Below are 17,131 nucleotides of genomic sequence, written 5' to 3'. Positions count from 1 at the left end.
AAAATTCTTGCTATTTTCTAATTTTCTTTGCAATGATAAGGATACTATAGAAGGCTCAATGCTTTTAGAGATCTCCAAACTTGAGCTAGGAAAGGAGGAGATGGTGAAGAAATCCATCAGTTTCCATGCCTGACCACCATCAATGTAATGCTCACTCTCAAGGATATCAACTGAGGACATGCAATGGAATATCCTGAGTGATACATTCCATAGCAGCAGCTAAGTGTAGCATAAAACTACACATTAGGTCAGCACTTGGTCTCACCTTGTCTGGTTTTGCTTATGTTGTTCAAAATCAGTTGAGAGGATAGAGGTTGTTTAGGGAATGGTGATCTGGTGGAGCCAGTTTTACACCTTTCCCCAATCTTTTAATTTTAAAGCTTCTCCCTTGTCAGCTCCAACTGTCCAGAATCATGACAAAATCCTGTACCACAATACAGAGTCATTGGATGAGCAACATGTAAACTGAGTTCAGAATACTTAGGAGAGGTGAAGAGATACTGTTATAATACAAAACGCTGCAAATAATGAGCCAAAAGATGTAACCTGTTAAATAGATAAAACTTTTTTCTCAGCTGAAAATCACAACTTCAATTTTTGCTCCCAGGGGCTGCTAATCAATGCCATATGGGAGTACTGCACTTGCTACCTTTTAACTAAGAGTTAAGTCACAGACTTGTCTAGACTTTCTTATGTAAAAGATCCTATGACCACTATTTCAAAAACGAGCAGGCATTTCTCCCCGGTGTCATTTATCCCTCAACCAAATTCACAAAAACCATAGTCAGAATCAAATTGTTATTTGTATGACCTTGCTCTGCACAAATTGACTGCAGTGTTTCCTAAATCGCAGCGATGAATTCCAAAGAAACGTGTTGAATCGAGAGCTCCCGGGGCTACCTTGAGGTTATCAAAGATGCTGTAGGAAGCTTGAAAAAATGCAAGTGTGCTGCTTTGGGACATTATAAATTGAACTGTACACTTTGCTGCAAGATTTTGTGAATGCCCACCTGAAGGGAAACCGAAATTTTCGGATTTTGTAAAATTTTCAAACGATAGGTAGCCAAAATGAAGCAAATAGAAAGTCATTTTTGTTTAAAAACAATAATGTATATACGGAGATAATGGGAACTGCAGATGCTGGAGAATCCAAGATAACAGAGTGTGAAGCTGGATGAACACAGCAGGCCAAGCAGCATCTGGTCTTTTGAAAACAAAAGTGTGCCCCTAACCACTGCGTGGTGCTGTAGAGTCCCAGAAACAGCTCCCAGACCCGGGGAAGAGCAATGCTGCAGGAATTCAAACTCGAAATCCAGTGACAAACAAAAAGGTATTTCTTTTAACCAAAAAAAATGTTTAAAAATGTTGAAGGAAAGGATCATACGTTCTCGGTACTTTACCCGTGGGAGGAGTACTGACTGTTCGGCGCTTAGTCTCAGTTTTCTGATTGATGCTGAGGAGTGTCCCAGGCAACTGACGCTGTCGCTGGGAGGGCTCATCAAATTTAGTCTCTTGGAAGCCTGAGGCCTAAAGTAATTTAATTTTTGGTTTCTTTGTGTGTGCGCGCATATTAGTAAGATGTTCCATTTCATTCATTTATATAGCATTTTAAAATTAATATATTGTTTGGATAAGAATTTTAAGTGTTCAGCTAGGACTAGATTGAAGGCCGGTAAGTCACATTACACAATTAGGCATAATTTTGCCTTATATCAAGTGAGGCCTACAACCAAAATCATGCAGGAACCGGAGAAAGATCTTTCATAATTTACTCTTCAATGTATTTTTCATTTTAAAAAAGCACCTTTTGGGTCTTTTTTTTAAACAAGTATATGTGAATTAATTGCTGAAAATTGGACAATGTGATTCAGAAGTAACAGTTCTGAACTTGTAAAGATAGTATGTTGTGCTTGTTCTTAACACCTTAGGATTGTGTTAGGTTTGTGACTTGTATTTTTGGACACGACTAATGATACTCCTTAATGGTTTAACCTTGAACTTGTTCGTGTATGTCCCAGATCGATTTGTGTTTCATAGTGTACATTTTTGCCAGATAATTGCTGCTGGGAAGTGCCTTGTGACACATATGGTGCTGTGTTAATGCAATTTGTTTTAAATTGAGAGGATACGTTTCCAATTCTACCAAATATTTTCTGCTTGATGTTTTAGATGTCTTGATATGAAAGAAAGAGCTCATGTTTAGATTGTGAAGTTCAAGACATCCCAAAGTGGGTTGCAGTTTTTTTTTGCATTTTGAAATGCAGTCATTGTTTCACTGTAAATATTTGCAGCAATGAATTAGGTAGTGAGGGGCTCCGTTCCTTGTTATGTGATAGGCATGACTCTGGCGTGGTTCAGTAGTACATAACACTCTCGCCTCTGAGTGAGAAGGCTGTGGGATTAAGTCTCACCTCGGAGACTCAAGCACTAGAAATCTTGGTTGACAATCAGAGTCCAGTGTGGGAGGTGTGGTCTATTGGATGTAGCAAAAACCAAGCCCCACATGTTCTCTGAATTTTGGATTAAAAGATTCCACGGCCTTTATTTCAAAGAAGAGCAGGGGAGTTATTAAATTGACGTTTATTTCTAAACCAGCATCACTAAAGTAGATTACCAGGTTGTTACCAAATTGTAGTTTGTGGAATCTTTCAGTGCACATTGTTGCATTATCTGCTTGGCAGCAGTGACTACAATTCAGGAAAGTATTCCATTCTGCATAACTCTTTGGGATGTCTTAAAGTTGCAAAAAGCACTGTCAGAATACAAATCTTTTATTTTTATTCCTTATTTGTTGGGGGACCACGTTTGACATCAGTTCTGGGTTTATTCTATCCTGACACCTTTTCCAGATTAGTGATGAGAAGCAGGAGTCCTGGTTGTTTCTTTTCTTCCTCTTTTCCAGACCAGGGTCACTGAAGCCAATCATAACACATCCACTGTTGTCCTTGGCTCATGCCACTTGATTCAGCATACACTAAGGATCAAATTTGGTTCTGCCCTGATTTGTATAGTTTAGCAGTGCATTTAGAATGGACTGGTTCTGAAAACCTATCCCAGAGTCAGGATGTGGCCTGTTTGTAATTACTGTGCTTGAAATAAGCAACAGTTTTCTAATGCATCCTCTGATCTAATCTCTAATAATCATCTGTAGAATTCCCTTCCCGGAGAGTAATGGAGGCTTGGTCAATGAATTATATGCAAGGTTGAGTTGACCTGATTTTTGATCAGCAAAGTGGTTGAGAGTAATGGAGGCAAACAGGAAAGTGGATTTAAGGCCACAGCTAGATTGTCTATGATCTTATTGAATAGTGGAGCAGGTTTGAAGGGCCGAATGTCCTGCTCCTAATTCTTCTGATCCTCAGAGCTATAGCAATCAGTCTGCGTTTAGAATCAGTTTTGTTAAGCGTATTGACAACTTAGAAATTCTCAGTTGAATCAACTTGCAGCTACAATCCATATCATGGATTTGTGTCCAATTCAAAGGAATTCTGCAGAATCCAGATTCACAGCCTTGCTGGAAGCCTCATGTCTAGCTTTCACTTGCTCTTAACTGAATCAAGACTGCTGTGCAGTTCTTATAGTCCAAGACCTAAACAGACATTGCCTCCTGAACACCCAACTTCTTCTCAGCAATTCAATTTCGTGGCTGTCGCCCTCTTTCTCAGACTCCTCCACAGCCTATGCACCAGTGCAGTGTTGTTAGAGAAGCCACTTTTCATGGCCTCGCCTGTAGTTGAAGTGGTTCTTTCCCACTAACTTATTCAAGAGGTGGGGAGTCGGCCGGTCGGGGGGTGGGGTGGGGGGGGGGTTGGTAGTGAACTTAAGAAATGGGAGCAGACGTAGGCTGTACGTTCCTTCAACCTGCTGCACTACTCGGTAAGATAATGGCTTATTTGATTTTGGCCTCGCCCCCTACATTGCTGCTGGCCTTCAAAACCACTGAATCCCCTATTATTCAAGAATCTGTTTATTTCAGCCTTAAGTATATCACATGAATGGGAAGGGTTTAGAGAGATACGTGTCAAACACACGCAAGTGGGACTAGTTTAGTTTGGGAATCTTGGTTGGCATGGACAAGTTGGACGGAAGGGTCTGTTTCTGTACTGTATGACTCAACATTCAAATGACACAGCCAGCACAGTTCTGTAGGGTACAGAATTCCAAAGATTAATGACCCTCTAAAAGAAGAAGCTCCCTCCCTCATCTCCACCCAAAATGGGAAATTCTTCATTATAAATCTGTGTTCCCTAGCCCTAGATTCCCCACAAAGGCAGACATCATTTCAGTGTCTATCCTGATGAGTTAGGAAAAGTCCTTCTGCAGCTGTACAGGGCCCTGGTGAGACCGCACCTGGAGTATTGTGTGCAGTTTTGGTCTCCAAATTTGAGGAAGGATATTCGTGCTATTGAAGGAGTGCAGTGTAGGTTCTTGAGGTTAATTCCCGGAATGGTGGGACTATCATATGTTGAAAGATTGGAGCGACTGAGCTTGTATACACTTGAGTTTAGAAGGATGAGAGGGGATCTGATTGAGACGTATACGATTATTAAGGGATTGGACACTCTGGAGGCAGGAAGCATGTTTCCGCTGATGGGTGACTCCAGAACCAGAGGACACGGTTTAAAAATAGGGGGTGGGCCATTAAGAACAGAGTTGAGGAAAACTTCTTCACCCAGAGAGTGCTGGATATATGGAATGCTGTGCCCCAGAAGGCAGTGGAGGCCAAGTCTCTGGATACTTTCAAGAAAGAGATGGATAGAGCTCTTAAAGATAGTGGAATCAAGGGTCATAGGGATAAGGCAGGAACAGGATACTGATTGTGGATGATCAGCCATGATCATAATAAATGGTGTTGCTGGCTCGAAGGGCCGAACAGCCTACTCCAGCACCTATTGTCTGTTGAGTCCCCTCAGACTTTTTTACATGTATCCCCTCTCATTTTTCTTAATTCCAGTGAATATAAGCCTGATGTGCTCAATCTTTCCTCATTAGAGAAAGTTAGTTTTAAATACAAAGAAGGGGTGTGGGTTTTCCGGTGGGTGGTATTCTGCAGTCAACCAGTATGAAAACAAAAACAAAATAACAGTTTGTTCAGTAATTTACATATCTTCAAGGACTTGCTGTGTACAATTTGACTGCATTTTAACCATTGCCAACTGGCAGTCATGTGTTTTGAGTGATGTGGTAATGTACAACAACAACTTACATTCGATAAACTCTCTAACTGTAGTAAGGACACAGAAGCATCATAAAACAAAATTTCATATTGCGCTTCACAACGAAAATACCTAGATTAGATGATCATAACCTCAGTACAAAAGATTGATGTTAAGTTGTGTCATAAAGAGCACGGAGAAGGGACGAATCCCAGAGTTGAGGATTAAGGCAGTTGAAAATCCTGCAGCTAGTCGTCAAATGATCAAAATTAGGCACATGCAAGAGGCCAGAATTAGAGGACCAGAGATTTTAGAGGGTCTTCAGATTGGAGTAGATTAGAGATAGAGAGGGATTTAATGGAAGACTCGTATGTCTGTTGCATCTTTCAAAACCACAGGATGACTCAAAAGCTTGACAGCCAATGAAGTATTTTTGACGTGTAGGCAGTGTTATAATGTGTGTGATGTCGATATTTATAAATGTAAGTTTTCCACATACAATGTACGATGCAGTGAAAAATTCATTCTTCACTCTGTTATCTGTCTGGGAGAAAACCTTTGTGCTAAATGTTTTTTATGTTGCCCAGTGCAGACTGGAAACCTCCTTGCATAAGTTAATCAATTTTACATTCTGACAGTTGCTGCTAACCATTTTCCATTGGCATAGAAATCATTTACAAAGAGGCTATTCATAAACATATTTAGCTCACTGACTATGTTCCGATCTGTTCGTTTCTTAGCACCTTGTTACCATCTCTATATTTAGCTTTGCCCATGTCTCTTGAGCCACAGTCTGCAGCATTAGAAATCACTAGGCAGGCTTGAGAGGCTGCCTGGTCAAACCTGCTTCTGTTTCCTATACCACAACCTTGTGAACTAAAATCTTGTCCGTGCCTCAACACCAGCAGTGGTTGCAGGGCTTTTAGGAAATCCACTTCCTGCATTTAACCTTTCTTACTATTCAATCTGGCATTTGGAGCATTGATAAAAACCCATTGGTTTAAATCCCAGGCAAACTATGTTTGGCTCCCTGCCTTGTATTAAATTTTGTTAACAATAACCTACAGAGGATATAGTCAGAACCCCATCAGCCTTTGTTTCCTGCTTGGTTTCCATCTTCTCTTGCTATTTCTAAAAGATTATACATAATCTGCTGCTGTGTCTATGGCAATTTGTTATAATGTCAACATTTGAGATTTAGTGTATTTGCTTTCTTTAAAGCAGTAGTTACAGAAACGAAAATGGAAAGAAAGACAGACTTGCACTTCTATAGCACCATTCACTGTTCTCTGCTTTTTAGCTAACAAAGTACTTTTGAATTGTAGTCACTCGTCATCTAGAAAATGGAACAGGCAATATGCACACAGCAAGCTCCCATAAACAGTAATGAGGTAATGACTAAGTAATTTTTTTCTGTTGATTGAGCAAATGAATATTGACCAAGACAGCAAGAATAATTCCAAAGCTCTTCTAAAATGGGAATACTTACATCTACAAGAGAAGTTTAATGGAGCCTCGGTTTATTCGTTCATCCAAAAGATAGCACCTCCATTGGGGCAGCACTCCCACAATAACTGCATCAGAGTGTCAGGTAGATTTTGTGCGTGTGTATCTGGAATAGGCTTTGAACTCATGAACTTCAGAGTCCAATTTACGAGGCCTATGTGTTAAGCCATGGCTGATGCCTGCTCCTCATTGTCAGCATGCCTTGATTATTGTCTCCCCTCTCTCCACCTTCTCCAGATCGTGCTCTTGCTGTTCCCTCGACAATGATCCTTTCCAAAGTCATTGGCAGTAAAATCCTTCTCGCTCAGATGTATCCGAGTTGAAACCAACTAAGACTTTGCTGAACAGCTTTGCAAAGTTAGAGCTGTGGTTCTGAAATTTCTCTCTTTCTTGGCAGATGCCTTTCTGAGACTTTGCATAATGTGCTTTGGCAGCAAGACTGAGAAACTGCTTGAATCAAACCATCGCTAATGTTGATGACAAGGTAATTGTACAAGTCAGTCAGTCTCTTGTACACATCAATGAGCACTATTAAAATATAGTGGCAAGAGGAGGCCTCGCTGTTTCAATCCATAAATATGACAAAATGCCTGTTTACATACACCTTCAACATTTGTGTTTTATAAATCATTTTACAACCAGCATAATTTAAGGATTATCTGAAAGGTGGAGAGATTTAGGGTGGAAATTTCATAATTTAGAACCTTGGCAGATGAAGCCATTAAAATCGGGGATGTACAGGGAGCCAACATTTGAGAAGCCCACATCACTTATGAATTATGGAGCTGGAGGAGTACAGAGACGGTGAGAGGATGAGGCCAGATAGGAGGAAGAGAAGTAAATTCTAGCTCTATCCTTGATGAATTTTAGTTGGGAAGAAATGGATAGACAATGTTTTTAAAAGCATAAATATTTTAAATAAAAACACAAACTGCTGGAGGAACTCAACAGGCCTGGCAACATCTATGGAGAGAAAACAGAGTGAACATTTTAGAACTGAACCATTAATTCCCATTTCTTTCCACAGATGCTGCCAGATCTCCTGAGTTTCTCTAGTGATTTCTGTATATGTTTCAGCATCTGCAGTTCTTTGTTAATTTAAATGTATTAAATATAAAGGTTAGAGCTTTAGTTTAAGTTGACACCAGGTGCAAAGTGATCAGGTCAAAGAGCTGGAATTTGTTGATGCATGTTCACATCCAGATCTTTTCCCTCATGCTTAAAAAAAGCCCAGGAAACTGGCTGCATGTAGCATTAAAGTCTGTCAAACCAATAAATGTCTGAGGTGGCTGTCAGTGGAATTGATGATAATTACACACTATTAATAACAGATGAAGCAGCAAGTCTTTGAGCGTCTTCTGTTTATTCATACAGGACAGAACAAGAGCAGGATATTAAATTGTACAAGAATAGACAAATTTATTTAATAAAGAGCAAAGGATATATATGTCTTTTAAGAATAAGAAGGCCACGTACTTTGTGGAGAGCATGTTTGGGTGTACAGAAATACTTTTCACTACCAGTCATAATGTGTAAACAAGTTATACTGGTATTATGTCATTAACGTCATAAAACGTCTCAAGAACTTCATGAAACAAAGTATTACACCAAGTGCCATCAAATATTCACTCTGGTGACTTATGCTTGCCCAAATAGAGATGTTTTAAGGAATGTCTTGAGTGAAGAGGGGTAGGTGGAGAGGTTTGGGCTGGATATTCTAGAGCTTAGGGCCCAGATGCAGAAGGCATAACCACTAATGGTGAGCAGTTAAAATCATAATGATGTGCGTTAATAAGGGCATTTAATAAAAAAGCAAACCAAGCCATGTGGCTCATTTGTAGATGGACATAGTTGAAAAGCAGGGAAGCCAAGTTAAACTTGTATTGAGCCTTGGTTTGACTATATTTGTGTGCAGTTCTGGTTTCTAGCAAAATCATGAGGAGTCAAATTAGAGGGAGCACACTCTCAAAATCACATTATGGAACCCTCGTGATAGCTGAAGAAGCCAATGGAACCTCACTTTCCTACAAACACGTTTGAAGTCTAAGGAACAAAAAATGAAAACACGGTGATACAGTAAATATGTGAAGGATGTCTTTGTTTTTCAGTTTGTTCACACGTTACCAGAGATTGACCTTGTACAATAAAAAGCATTGAAGATGACGAGACTTTGCTCTGATAAAACTGAGTAACCATTTTCTGCATAGTGTGTTGGTATCAGACAGCGAGAGATTGGCCATCAGTGCAGTCAAATAGGTTTTTTGTGTTCCCATGCCACAGTAGAAGATTCTGGAGAATCTCTATAGCTTCATTGAGAGAAAGCAGCATGTGAGAAGGTGGACATTCATTGGACTTTTCAGGCTCAGTTGAAGAAGAAACTTCGAATTTGGGTTAGTTGACCTGACCCTGGCTCTCTTTCTTAGTGTCTTGTGCAGTTTGTAGCCAATGTTGCAAAAGCAGTTGGCACTTGGGACTTACTTCCTTCTGCTGGTGCATCTTGCCCATTTTCCCGGTCCATATCTCAAAATTGCTCATGGTCACTCTGGCTGTTTTGTTGACCTCCTAAGTGTTGATGGCAACTTGGCATCTCCAGAACAACGTGACCTCTTAGACTTTCCAATCGCAAGAAGTGGCACCTTTTCGATGTTGCTGCAAGGTGCAGCAGTGAAATGTTTCTTGCTTCGCTTTCCAACATTACCAGTTTCATACTTAAAAATCTAAAAGTGATCCGATAAATGACGGTGAAATAGTTAGGTTTTACCTGCATTTAAAAGGTCTCTTGGTGCATACCCGTTCAGGATGCGAGCAAGGTAATTTTGCAGCCAGTCACCTGTGATTGCTATCGTTGCTGCACCTTCAGTGTTTCCTGTGCGTGAGACATTGCAGTGTCCGATCTGGAGACACTGCACGTGAACTCCTTATTACCCAGTCTTTTTGCCAAGACAGTGATGAAATTACCTACTGGCTTTCCACTTGCTGTATCCACTTCACTTTTTCTCCACCTGACGGCGTGCTTCATTTTTTTGCACCTGCAGCCATTCTTGCAGCGTTCGAGGATCTTTTTATGGAGACCTCTCGCTGTAGAATGATGGCTTGCTGACCAGGATGTTGCAATCTAGAATGGCCCCACCCTGCTCTGATTGTTTGTTTGGTGAGAGTTAATGACAAACCTCCCCACATTTCTGGAGTTATCAGCCCAGAACTTTACATTATCACAGGTATCCTTCCTAATGGATTTCCTAGTCAACCCCACCAGAACCAGAGTTACCAGTTATTGGATTTTGGGTCATGATTTCACTGTAGAGGACTAAAACAATTTACAACAATACTTTCAGTATTTAGAGGTTGTAACTGTTGAGAAATTGGAAAAGCTGGAGCTCTTCTCTAAAAAATATGTTACAAGTCTATAAAATGATGGCATTTGGTTGAGGAGATGTAGGGACGATATTCAGACTTGATGGTTTTTATGCTCCACACAAGCCTTTTCCTGTACCTCTCATCTTACCCTGTTCCTTGCCTTCCTTTACCACTTGTGTGTTATCCCCTTAATATGCATTGCGCTGTTTATCTCAGTCATTTCTTGTTTCCAGAGTTCCACTTTCTGGCTAAAGAAGTTTCTTCTGAATTTCCTATCTAATTTATTAATGATTGCCTTACTTATGGTGCTGAGTTCTAATCTGCTGCATGAGTGGAAAGGTCTTCTCTCCATCTATCCTATCAGACCCACTTCTAATTATAAAGACCTCTATGGATAGCTCTTAATTTATTCTTTTGTATAGAGAGATGCCACAGCCTGTTCAATGTTTCCTGATGGGTATAATTTCCCAGTTCTAGTATCATTCCAGTAAATCTATTTGGCAGCTTCCCCAGTGTCTCCATAATCCTGTCACAGTTTGGAATCCAGAGCTGGACATAGTAACTCTCACTGTGGTCTAACCGAAATTTTATTCATATTCCACATAAATTCTCTGCTTTTCAGTCTTCCATTAATTATTGTGTTGCACTGACTTTTATGATCTATTGTCACTGAGTAATAACTGGCTTGTAGAGTTTTAGCAATGGACTTAAAGCAATCAGTTGTACATGCATTAATTGTTGGTTAGGTCTGTCACTGGCAGGCAGAGTTTGAGGTGCCAGGTTAAGAATATCATTGGAGTACCATAACAGCATTTTAAAATGTGATTGGTGAGTTTATGCACCAGTTTTTTTTCCTCACTGGTGCATCGATACTAGTGCAAGTGTGACACTATAACTCTGGAACATTTTGACAAATATGTGCATTAATGCAACTTTTATACCACATACTGATGCAAACAAGATTGAATTGAAATCAGGGTTTTGGATGAGCAGAACCTTACATCTTGCTGTTCTTTTTATTTTGTCTGTTTAGCCCCAGGATGACAACAGCACAAGAAAAACAATATCCCCCATCATTGCTGAGCTTTTTCATTTACAATCCAAAGTTTGGACCAAGAGAAGGTGAGGTAGGTGAACAGCAAAATGTATATAACTAATACTTTTTGCTGAATTTGTGCTCTGGTCTATCCGTTCCAGTTTTGAGGCTTATTTAACACTTGGAGCATCAAAAGAATCCCCACCTTTAGTGCTTGATTTTGAAATATTAGTGTGTTGCACTAATCCGTAAAAGTGAGTAGACTGACTCCACTGCTAGTTTCCCAGCCTGCACTGTGTCCTTCACACCCAAACCTCTGGGTGAGTGCTGATGTACTTTGAGTCCTGGCTAAGCATGCCACAGTTTTAAAAATTCTCATCCTTGCTTTCAAAGCCCTCCATGGCCTCATCTTATTTCTGTAATCTCACCCAGCCTTAATAGCCTCCGAGAACTGTTCATTTTTCTTATTCTGGCTGTTTGAGAAGTTCCGATATTAACTGCTGCACCATTCATGAATGTGACTTTAGCAGCTGAAACCCTAAACTCTGAATTCCCTTGCTGCACGTCTCTGTCTATCTCCCTTCCGTTCCTCGTTATCTGCCCCTTTTGACCAAGCTCTTGATCACCTATCTTAATATCTCCATATGTGGCTTGAGTTTGATAAGTCCTGTGAGGCAGCTTGGGACCTTTTGCTGCATTACAGATGCTATATGTTGAAGCAAATCATTATTGTTTATAAATGAGATGCCAGTTGTGAATCATTGACCAACCTGCAACTTCTCACCTAGGAAGAAAAGAAGATTCTGTTTTATCATCCTAGTGATGTTGATAAGAATGAAAAGATTAGGAATGTTGGATTGTGTGAGGCGATCGTGCAGTTTACAAGGTAAGGGCCTTAAAGCAGAATTGTTTCAAGGAAACAACAATGCTTTCTCGATGAAGTGTTTTAGCTTAGAGTATGTGATTCCCTGTTGATGTGATGGAAGAAATGTCTCCTGGTATTTAGCTGCATGAAGTATCTGGCTGGGAGACCAGAAATTATTAAATAAAAACCGAAAGAACTGCAGATGCCGTAAATCAGGAAACAAAACAAAATTGCTGGAGAGACACAGCAGGTCTGGCAGCAGCAACATCTGTGAAGGAAAAAACAGAGTTAACGCTTTGGGTCCGGTGACCCTTCCTCAGAACTGATGATGGCTGGGAAAACATCAGTTTATATGCAGAAAATAGGGAGGTGGGTGGGGTAAGGAGTAAACGATAGGATAGAGCCCGAAGAGAGAGAGAGAGAAAGACAGTTGGACAGACAAAGGAGTTACTAATGATCAGGCTGGGAGGGGTGAATAGTTGTTAACAGGGGCTGTTAATGACTAACAACAAGAACTAATAACAGAAATTATTTAAAGGTAGATTTAAAATGTGCAAGTGTCACTAGAAATCTCGTGGTTACTTCTCAGGAAGGGAGGATCCACTCTGAAGGGCAATGGTTCAGTAAAGTGCAAGAAAGTATTGCATTGAGAAGCTGTTCTAATTTAATCTGGGCATGAGGGAGTATTGATACAGTATGTTCTCTCAGAGCATTAGCTAGACAATGGATTCATTTATACACAGCCTCCTAAACGCAATGGATTTTTACTCCACGCTTTCTTGTAGCCTGCAGCTGTGTTTAGTTCTGGTCTCCCTGTTATAGGAAGGATATTATCAAGCTGGAGAAGGTTCAGAGAAGATTTACCAGGATTTTGCTGGCTATGGAGGGCTTGAGTCATAAAGTGAGGCTGGATAGAATGGGAGTTTTTTTTTCACTGGAGTGTAGGAGGTTTATGCAATAACGAGGAGCATAGATTAGGTGGAATGACAGGTGTCTTTTAACTGGTGTGGGTCATTTCAAGACTAGGGGACATATTTTAAGGTGAGAGGAGAAAGATTTAAAAAAGACATGAGGGGAATATTTTTTACACAGGGGAGTGTTCCATGTGTGGAATGAATGGCCAGAGGAAGTGGTGGATGCAAGTACAGTTACAACATTTAAAAGACATTTGGATAAATTCATGAATTGGAAAGGGTTGGAGGGATATGGGCCAAGCACAGGCAGGTGGGACTAGTTTGGATTGGGATTACAGTCAGTATAGATTGGTTGGACTGAAGGGTCTGTTTCCATACTGTATGACTCCTTGCATTTTGTGACTTAGTGGTTTTAGAATTAGAATGTTGAGAGTGCAAATCCCTGCCCCAGACATTAAATGACTTATTTCAGACACCCCACCCCCCAACATTGAGGGAACACTGCATTGTCAGAGATGGATTGGATGTTAAGCCTTGGGCCACATTTGCCTGCTTGAGTGAATGTAAAAGATCCCATGAAATTATCAGAACAGCAGTAAGATTTTGCCTGGTGTTCTGGCCATTATTTATCTCCTAGCAAACACCACTGACTAGAGATGACCTGATCATTGGGCATTGTTACCATGGGAGCTTGCTGTACTTAAATTGCCTGCTGTATTTCCTACACTAGCAGTGATATACTTCAAAAAGTTGTTCATTAGCTAGAAGGAGCTTTGGGATGTCCCAATATTATGAAAGGCACTGTAAAAGTGCAAGTTTATTCAGTGGCTTAATCTAGTCAATCATCCTGATGTTTTACAAGTCTTGTAAGCTGTTCTTGAGCGAGAGTAAATTGCTTGTTACCTGCCATCTGAAAGTTTTACAGAAACAGATCCAGGGTAACCTGTTTCATCTCTGCATTTACAGGACCTTCTGTCCCACCAAGCCTGCAAAGTCCTTGCATACACAGAAGAACAGACAGTTTTTTCACGAAGCAGAGGAGAATTTCTGGATGGTTATGGTACACATTACCCAGAAAATTTTGTAGATTGTGCAGTGTTTGGTGCGTGTCACCAGGAACTATTGTTTTGCTTGAGCTGACTGTAACCAAGACTGAGCTGTGGCTGCTATATTTTTACAAGTACCCGTTTCAACCTGTTAAGCCCTGACTGGCTGTCCCAAGGGCTGGATGAATGCAAAATCTCTCCCCAGGTCTCTCCTCTGGATCCAGAGATCATGGGTTCAAATTCCACATGAGAGACCTGAACCCATAATCCAGGTTGACACTCGCAGTGCTAAAGGAGTGCTGTTCTGTTGGAGGTGCTGTCTTTCAGATGAGACATTAAACTAGGGCCCCTGCTGTCAACTTTTGGTAGATGTGAAAGATTTCAATGGCCATCATTTGAGAAAGAGTTGGTGGTTCTTTTCAATGTTCTGGCCTATCTCTTAACTAAAATCCGTAGAACAGATTATCTGGTTATTTATTTCTGTGATTTGCCAGTGCTTACTGTGCACATATCCTTTCTTCAGTTTCCCACTCTTAGAGTCATACAGTTGGAAACAGACCCTTCAGTCCAATTCATCCGTGCAGACCAAGTTTCACAAACTAACCCAGTCCCATTTGTCTGCATTTGGCCCGTATCCCTCTAAACCTTTCCTGTTCACGTACCTGTCCAAATATCTCTTAAATGTTGTAACTGCATCTGTATCCACCACTTCCTCAGGCAATTCCTTCCACATCTGAACCACCCTCTGTGTGAAAATGTTGTCCCTCAGGTTCTTTCTAACCTTTCTCATCTTGCCTTAAAAATGTGCCTGCTAGATTTGAAATCACCTATCGCAGGAAACAGGCCTTTGCTATTCACTTTATCTGTGCTCCTCATGATTTCATAAACATCTCTAAGGCTACCCCTCAACCTCTTCTACTGCAGTGAAAAAACTCCCAGCCTATCCAGCCTCTCCTTATAATTCAAATCCTCCAGCCTTGGCAACATCTTTTCTGAACCCTCTTCAATTTAATATTAATCCCTCCTATAGCAGGGTGACCAGAACTGTACGCAGAACTCCAAAAGTGGCTCACCAACATCTTGCACAATCTCAGCATGGCATCCCAACTTCTATACTCAGTGGTAAAAGAGATAATGGGAACTGCAGATGCTGGAGAATCCAAGATAATGAAGTGTGAAGCTGGATGAACACAGCAGGCCCAGCAGCATCTCAGGAGCACAAAAGCTGACGTTTCGGGCCTAGACCCTTCATCAGAAAATGTCTAGGTCCGAAACGTCAGCCTTCCTGCTCCTCTGATGCTGCTTAGCCTGATGTGTTCATCCACCTTCACACTTTATTATCTTCTATACTCAGTGGCCTCAGCAATGAAGGCAAGTGTGCTAACTGCCTTCGTAACCACCCTGTCTACCTGTGTTGCAACTGTCAAAGAACTGTAGACTTGAACCCTGAGGTCTCTCTGTACAACACCACTACCTAAAGCCCTACCATTAACTGTATAAGTCCTGCGCTTGTTTGTTTTACCAAAATGTAGATACAGTCTTGTTTAGTGCACATTTACCCTGCTGGCTGTGTTGACACACCTTGGCATCGCTTTATTTCCGATTTTCCTTTGTGTTTCCTGAGCCCAGGTGGTGTCAAATCCTATGATTGAAAAGCTGAACAAGGATGGAACTCGTGTCCCGGAATACCAGGAGGATGAGTTACTGGTTAGTCAGAGTCTCCTCATGGTCTATTTCAGCCAGAGAGTTAGATTATATCGCAAAATCTTTTACTGAGTATCTCAACGTCTGTTAAACAAAATAAAATGGAGACCTCGTGGATATTAGAGATGACAGCGAAGATTGTAGGAATAGCCCCATTTCAGAATTCCCAACGTTATAGTTTTGTTTTGTTTTGGTCTTGTATGGGATATGCGCATTGCTGGCAAGGCTGAATTTGTTGCTCTTCCCTCCATGCTCCTGAACTGATTGACTCACTGGGCTATTTCAGAGGACGGTTAAGAGTCAACCACATTGCTATGGATCTGAAGTCACCTGTAGACCAGAACATGAATGGATACAGATTTACTTCTCTAACAGGCATTAGTGAACCAGATAAGCTTCTTCAACTATCGACAATGGACATAGTCACCATTAAAACAGCTTTTTTTAAAAAATTCTAGATTTTATTTTAAAAGCAAATTTTACCATCTATCAGAAAGTTAGCCTGAGGTTCTCGATGATTGGTCTAGTGTCGCTACCACTTCTACACTGTTTCCCTGACCTTTAAGAGATGAAAGGAAGTTTGCAGGGCCGGTACAACCGTAGTGGGCTGAATGCCTCCCTTCTGTAGTAGAAGGTACAATGGATGTTCACTGTCAATCAATTCTGTATCCTAAATTTCAGATAAACCTGTAGTGAAAACTGTTGTAGTTTTTAAGAGAAACAGATCAGCCATGACGGAATAGCCTCCTTCTGTTCCTACTGTCACTGTAAAAAGGGCCAGGCTGTGAAAATTGTACTGTTTTTAAACCTAGACAAGGGAAAACTGGTGGCCTGACAGAGATCTTTTTAATTGTGAAAAGTTTGAGATAGTAGATGTAGAGAAGGCCGATTCACTTGTGGAAGGATCGATTCTAGTGCCTCCAGTAAAAAGGCTATCACAAATAAAACTAGTATGAAATTCAGGAGAAACTTCTTTACCTGGAGAGTGATAAGAATGTGGAACCTGCTAGTACAGGTGTTGGTAAAGGCCAACAGCTTAGATGCATTTAAGGGGAAGATTGGAGAAATTGAAGGATGTGTTGTTAGGCCGAGATGAAGAGGGTTGAGAGCAAGCTTGCATGGAACGTAAACACTAGCTAAGACTAGTAGGGGTGAAAGGCCAGTTTCTGTACTAAAGATTGTGTGTAATCCTCTTGGTGCTGCCCTTTTGTAAAGAAACGTATGCTTCCATTTCAGGACACAGTTTATGGGGCAGTGATCCAGCAGTGCTATTGTATGTACAAGGTGATGTGGATCGGCTACTTCCTACATGTTTTCTGATACTCGTTTTCTTTACTGTCAGATTTTCCTGGCTTAACATTTGTTTCTGGTCTTCCCTCACGTTCAGCTCTTCAATGGCACCTTCGCAAAATCCTTGGAGGCTGGAGGCGTTGAACATCTGCAACAGAGAATCCAGAAATTTTTCTACAGGGTAGGATCCTTAAATTTAGTTATTACTCGTGAGACTTTGACTGCAGTATTATGTTTAGCTCTGGGAGGGATATGAG

General features: G+C 40.8%; 1 protein-coding gene across 1 annotated transcript in view; it reads left to right on the top strand.

The window, feature by feature from the left end:
* Window positions 1-1,206: 1,206 nt before the first annotated feature.
* ccz1 (CCZ1 homolog, vacuolar protein trafficking and biogenesis associated) overlaps window positions 1,207-17,131 on the top strand; it is a 67,894-nt gene continuing 51,969 nt past the window's right edge. Inside the window, exons 1-9 of the mRNA XM_059653872.1 lie at window positions 1,207-1,330; window positions 7,060-7,146; window positions 11,053-11,146; window positions 11,844-11,941; window positions 13,801-13,894; window positions 15,510-15,587; window positions 16,821-16,868; window positions 16,972-17,055; window positions 17,114-17,131. The exon at window positions 17,114-17,131 is cut by the window's right edge and continues 95 nt beyond it. Coding sequence (XP_059509855.1) covers window positions 7,133-7,146; window positions 11,053-11,146; window positions 11,844-11,941; window positions 13,801-13,894; window positions 15,510-15,587; window positions 16,821-16,868; window positions 16,972-17,055; window positions 17,114-17,131 — 528 coding nt within the window. The 5' untranslated portion in view covers window positions 1,207-1,330; window positions 7,060-7,132. The remainder of the gene's footprint in view (window positions 1,331-7,059; window positions 7,147-11,052; window positions 11,147-11,843; window positions 11,942-13,800; window positions 13,895-15,509; window positions 15,588-16,820; window positions 16,869-16,971; window positions 17,056-17,113) is intronic.

Source organism: Stegostoma tigrinum, chromosome 23, assembly GCF_030684315.1.
Source record: "Stegostoma tigrinum isolate sSteTig4 chromosome 23, sSteTig4.hap1, whole genome shotgun sequence".
NCBI lineage: Eukaryota > Metazoa > Chordata > Chondrichthyes > Orectolobiformes > Stegostomatidae > Stegostoma > Stegostoma tigrinum.
Note: the sequence above shows the minus strand (reverse complement) of the source record. Positions and strands in the feature narration are given on the sequence as shown.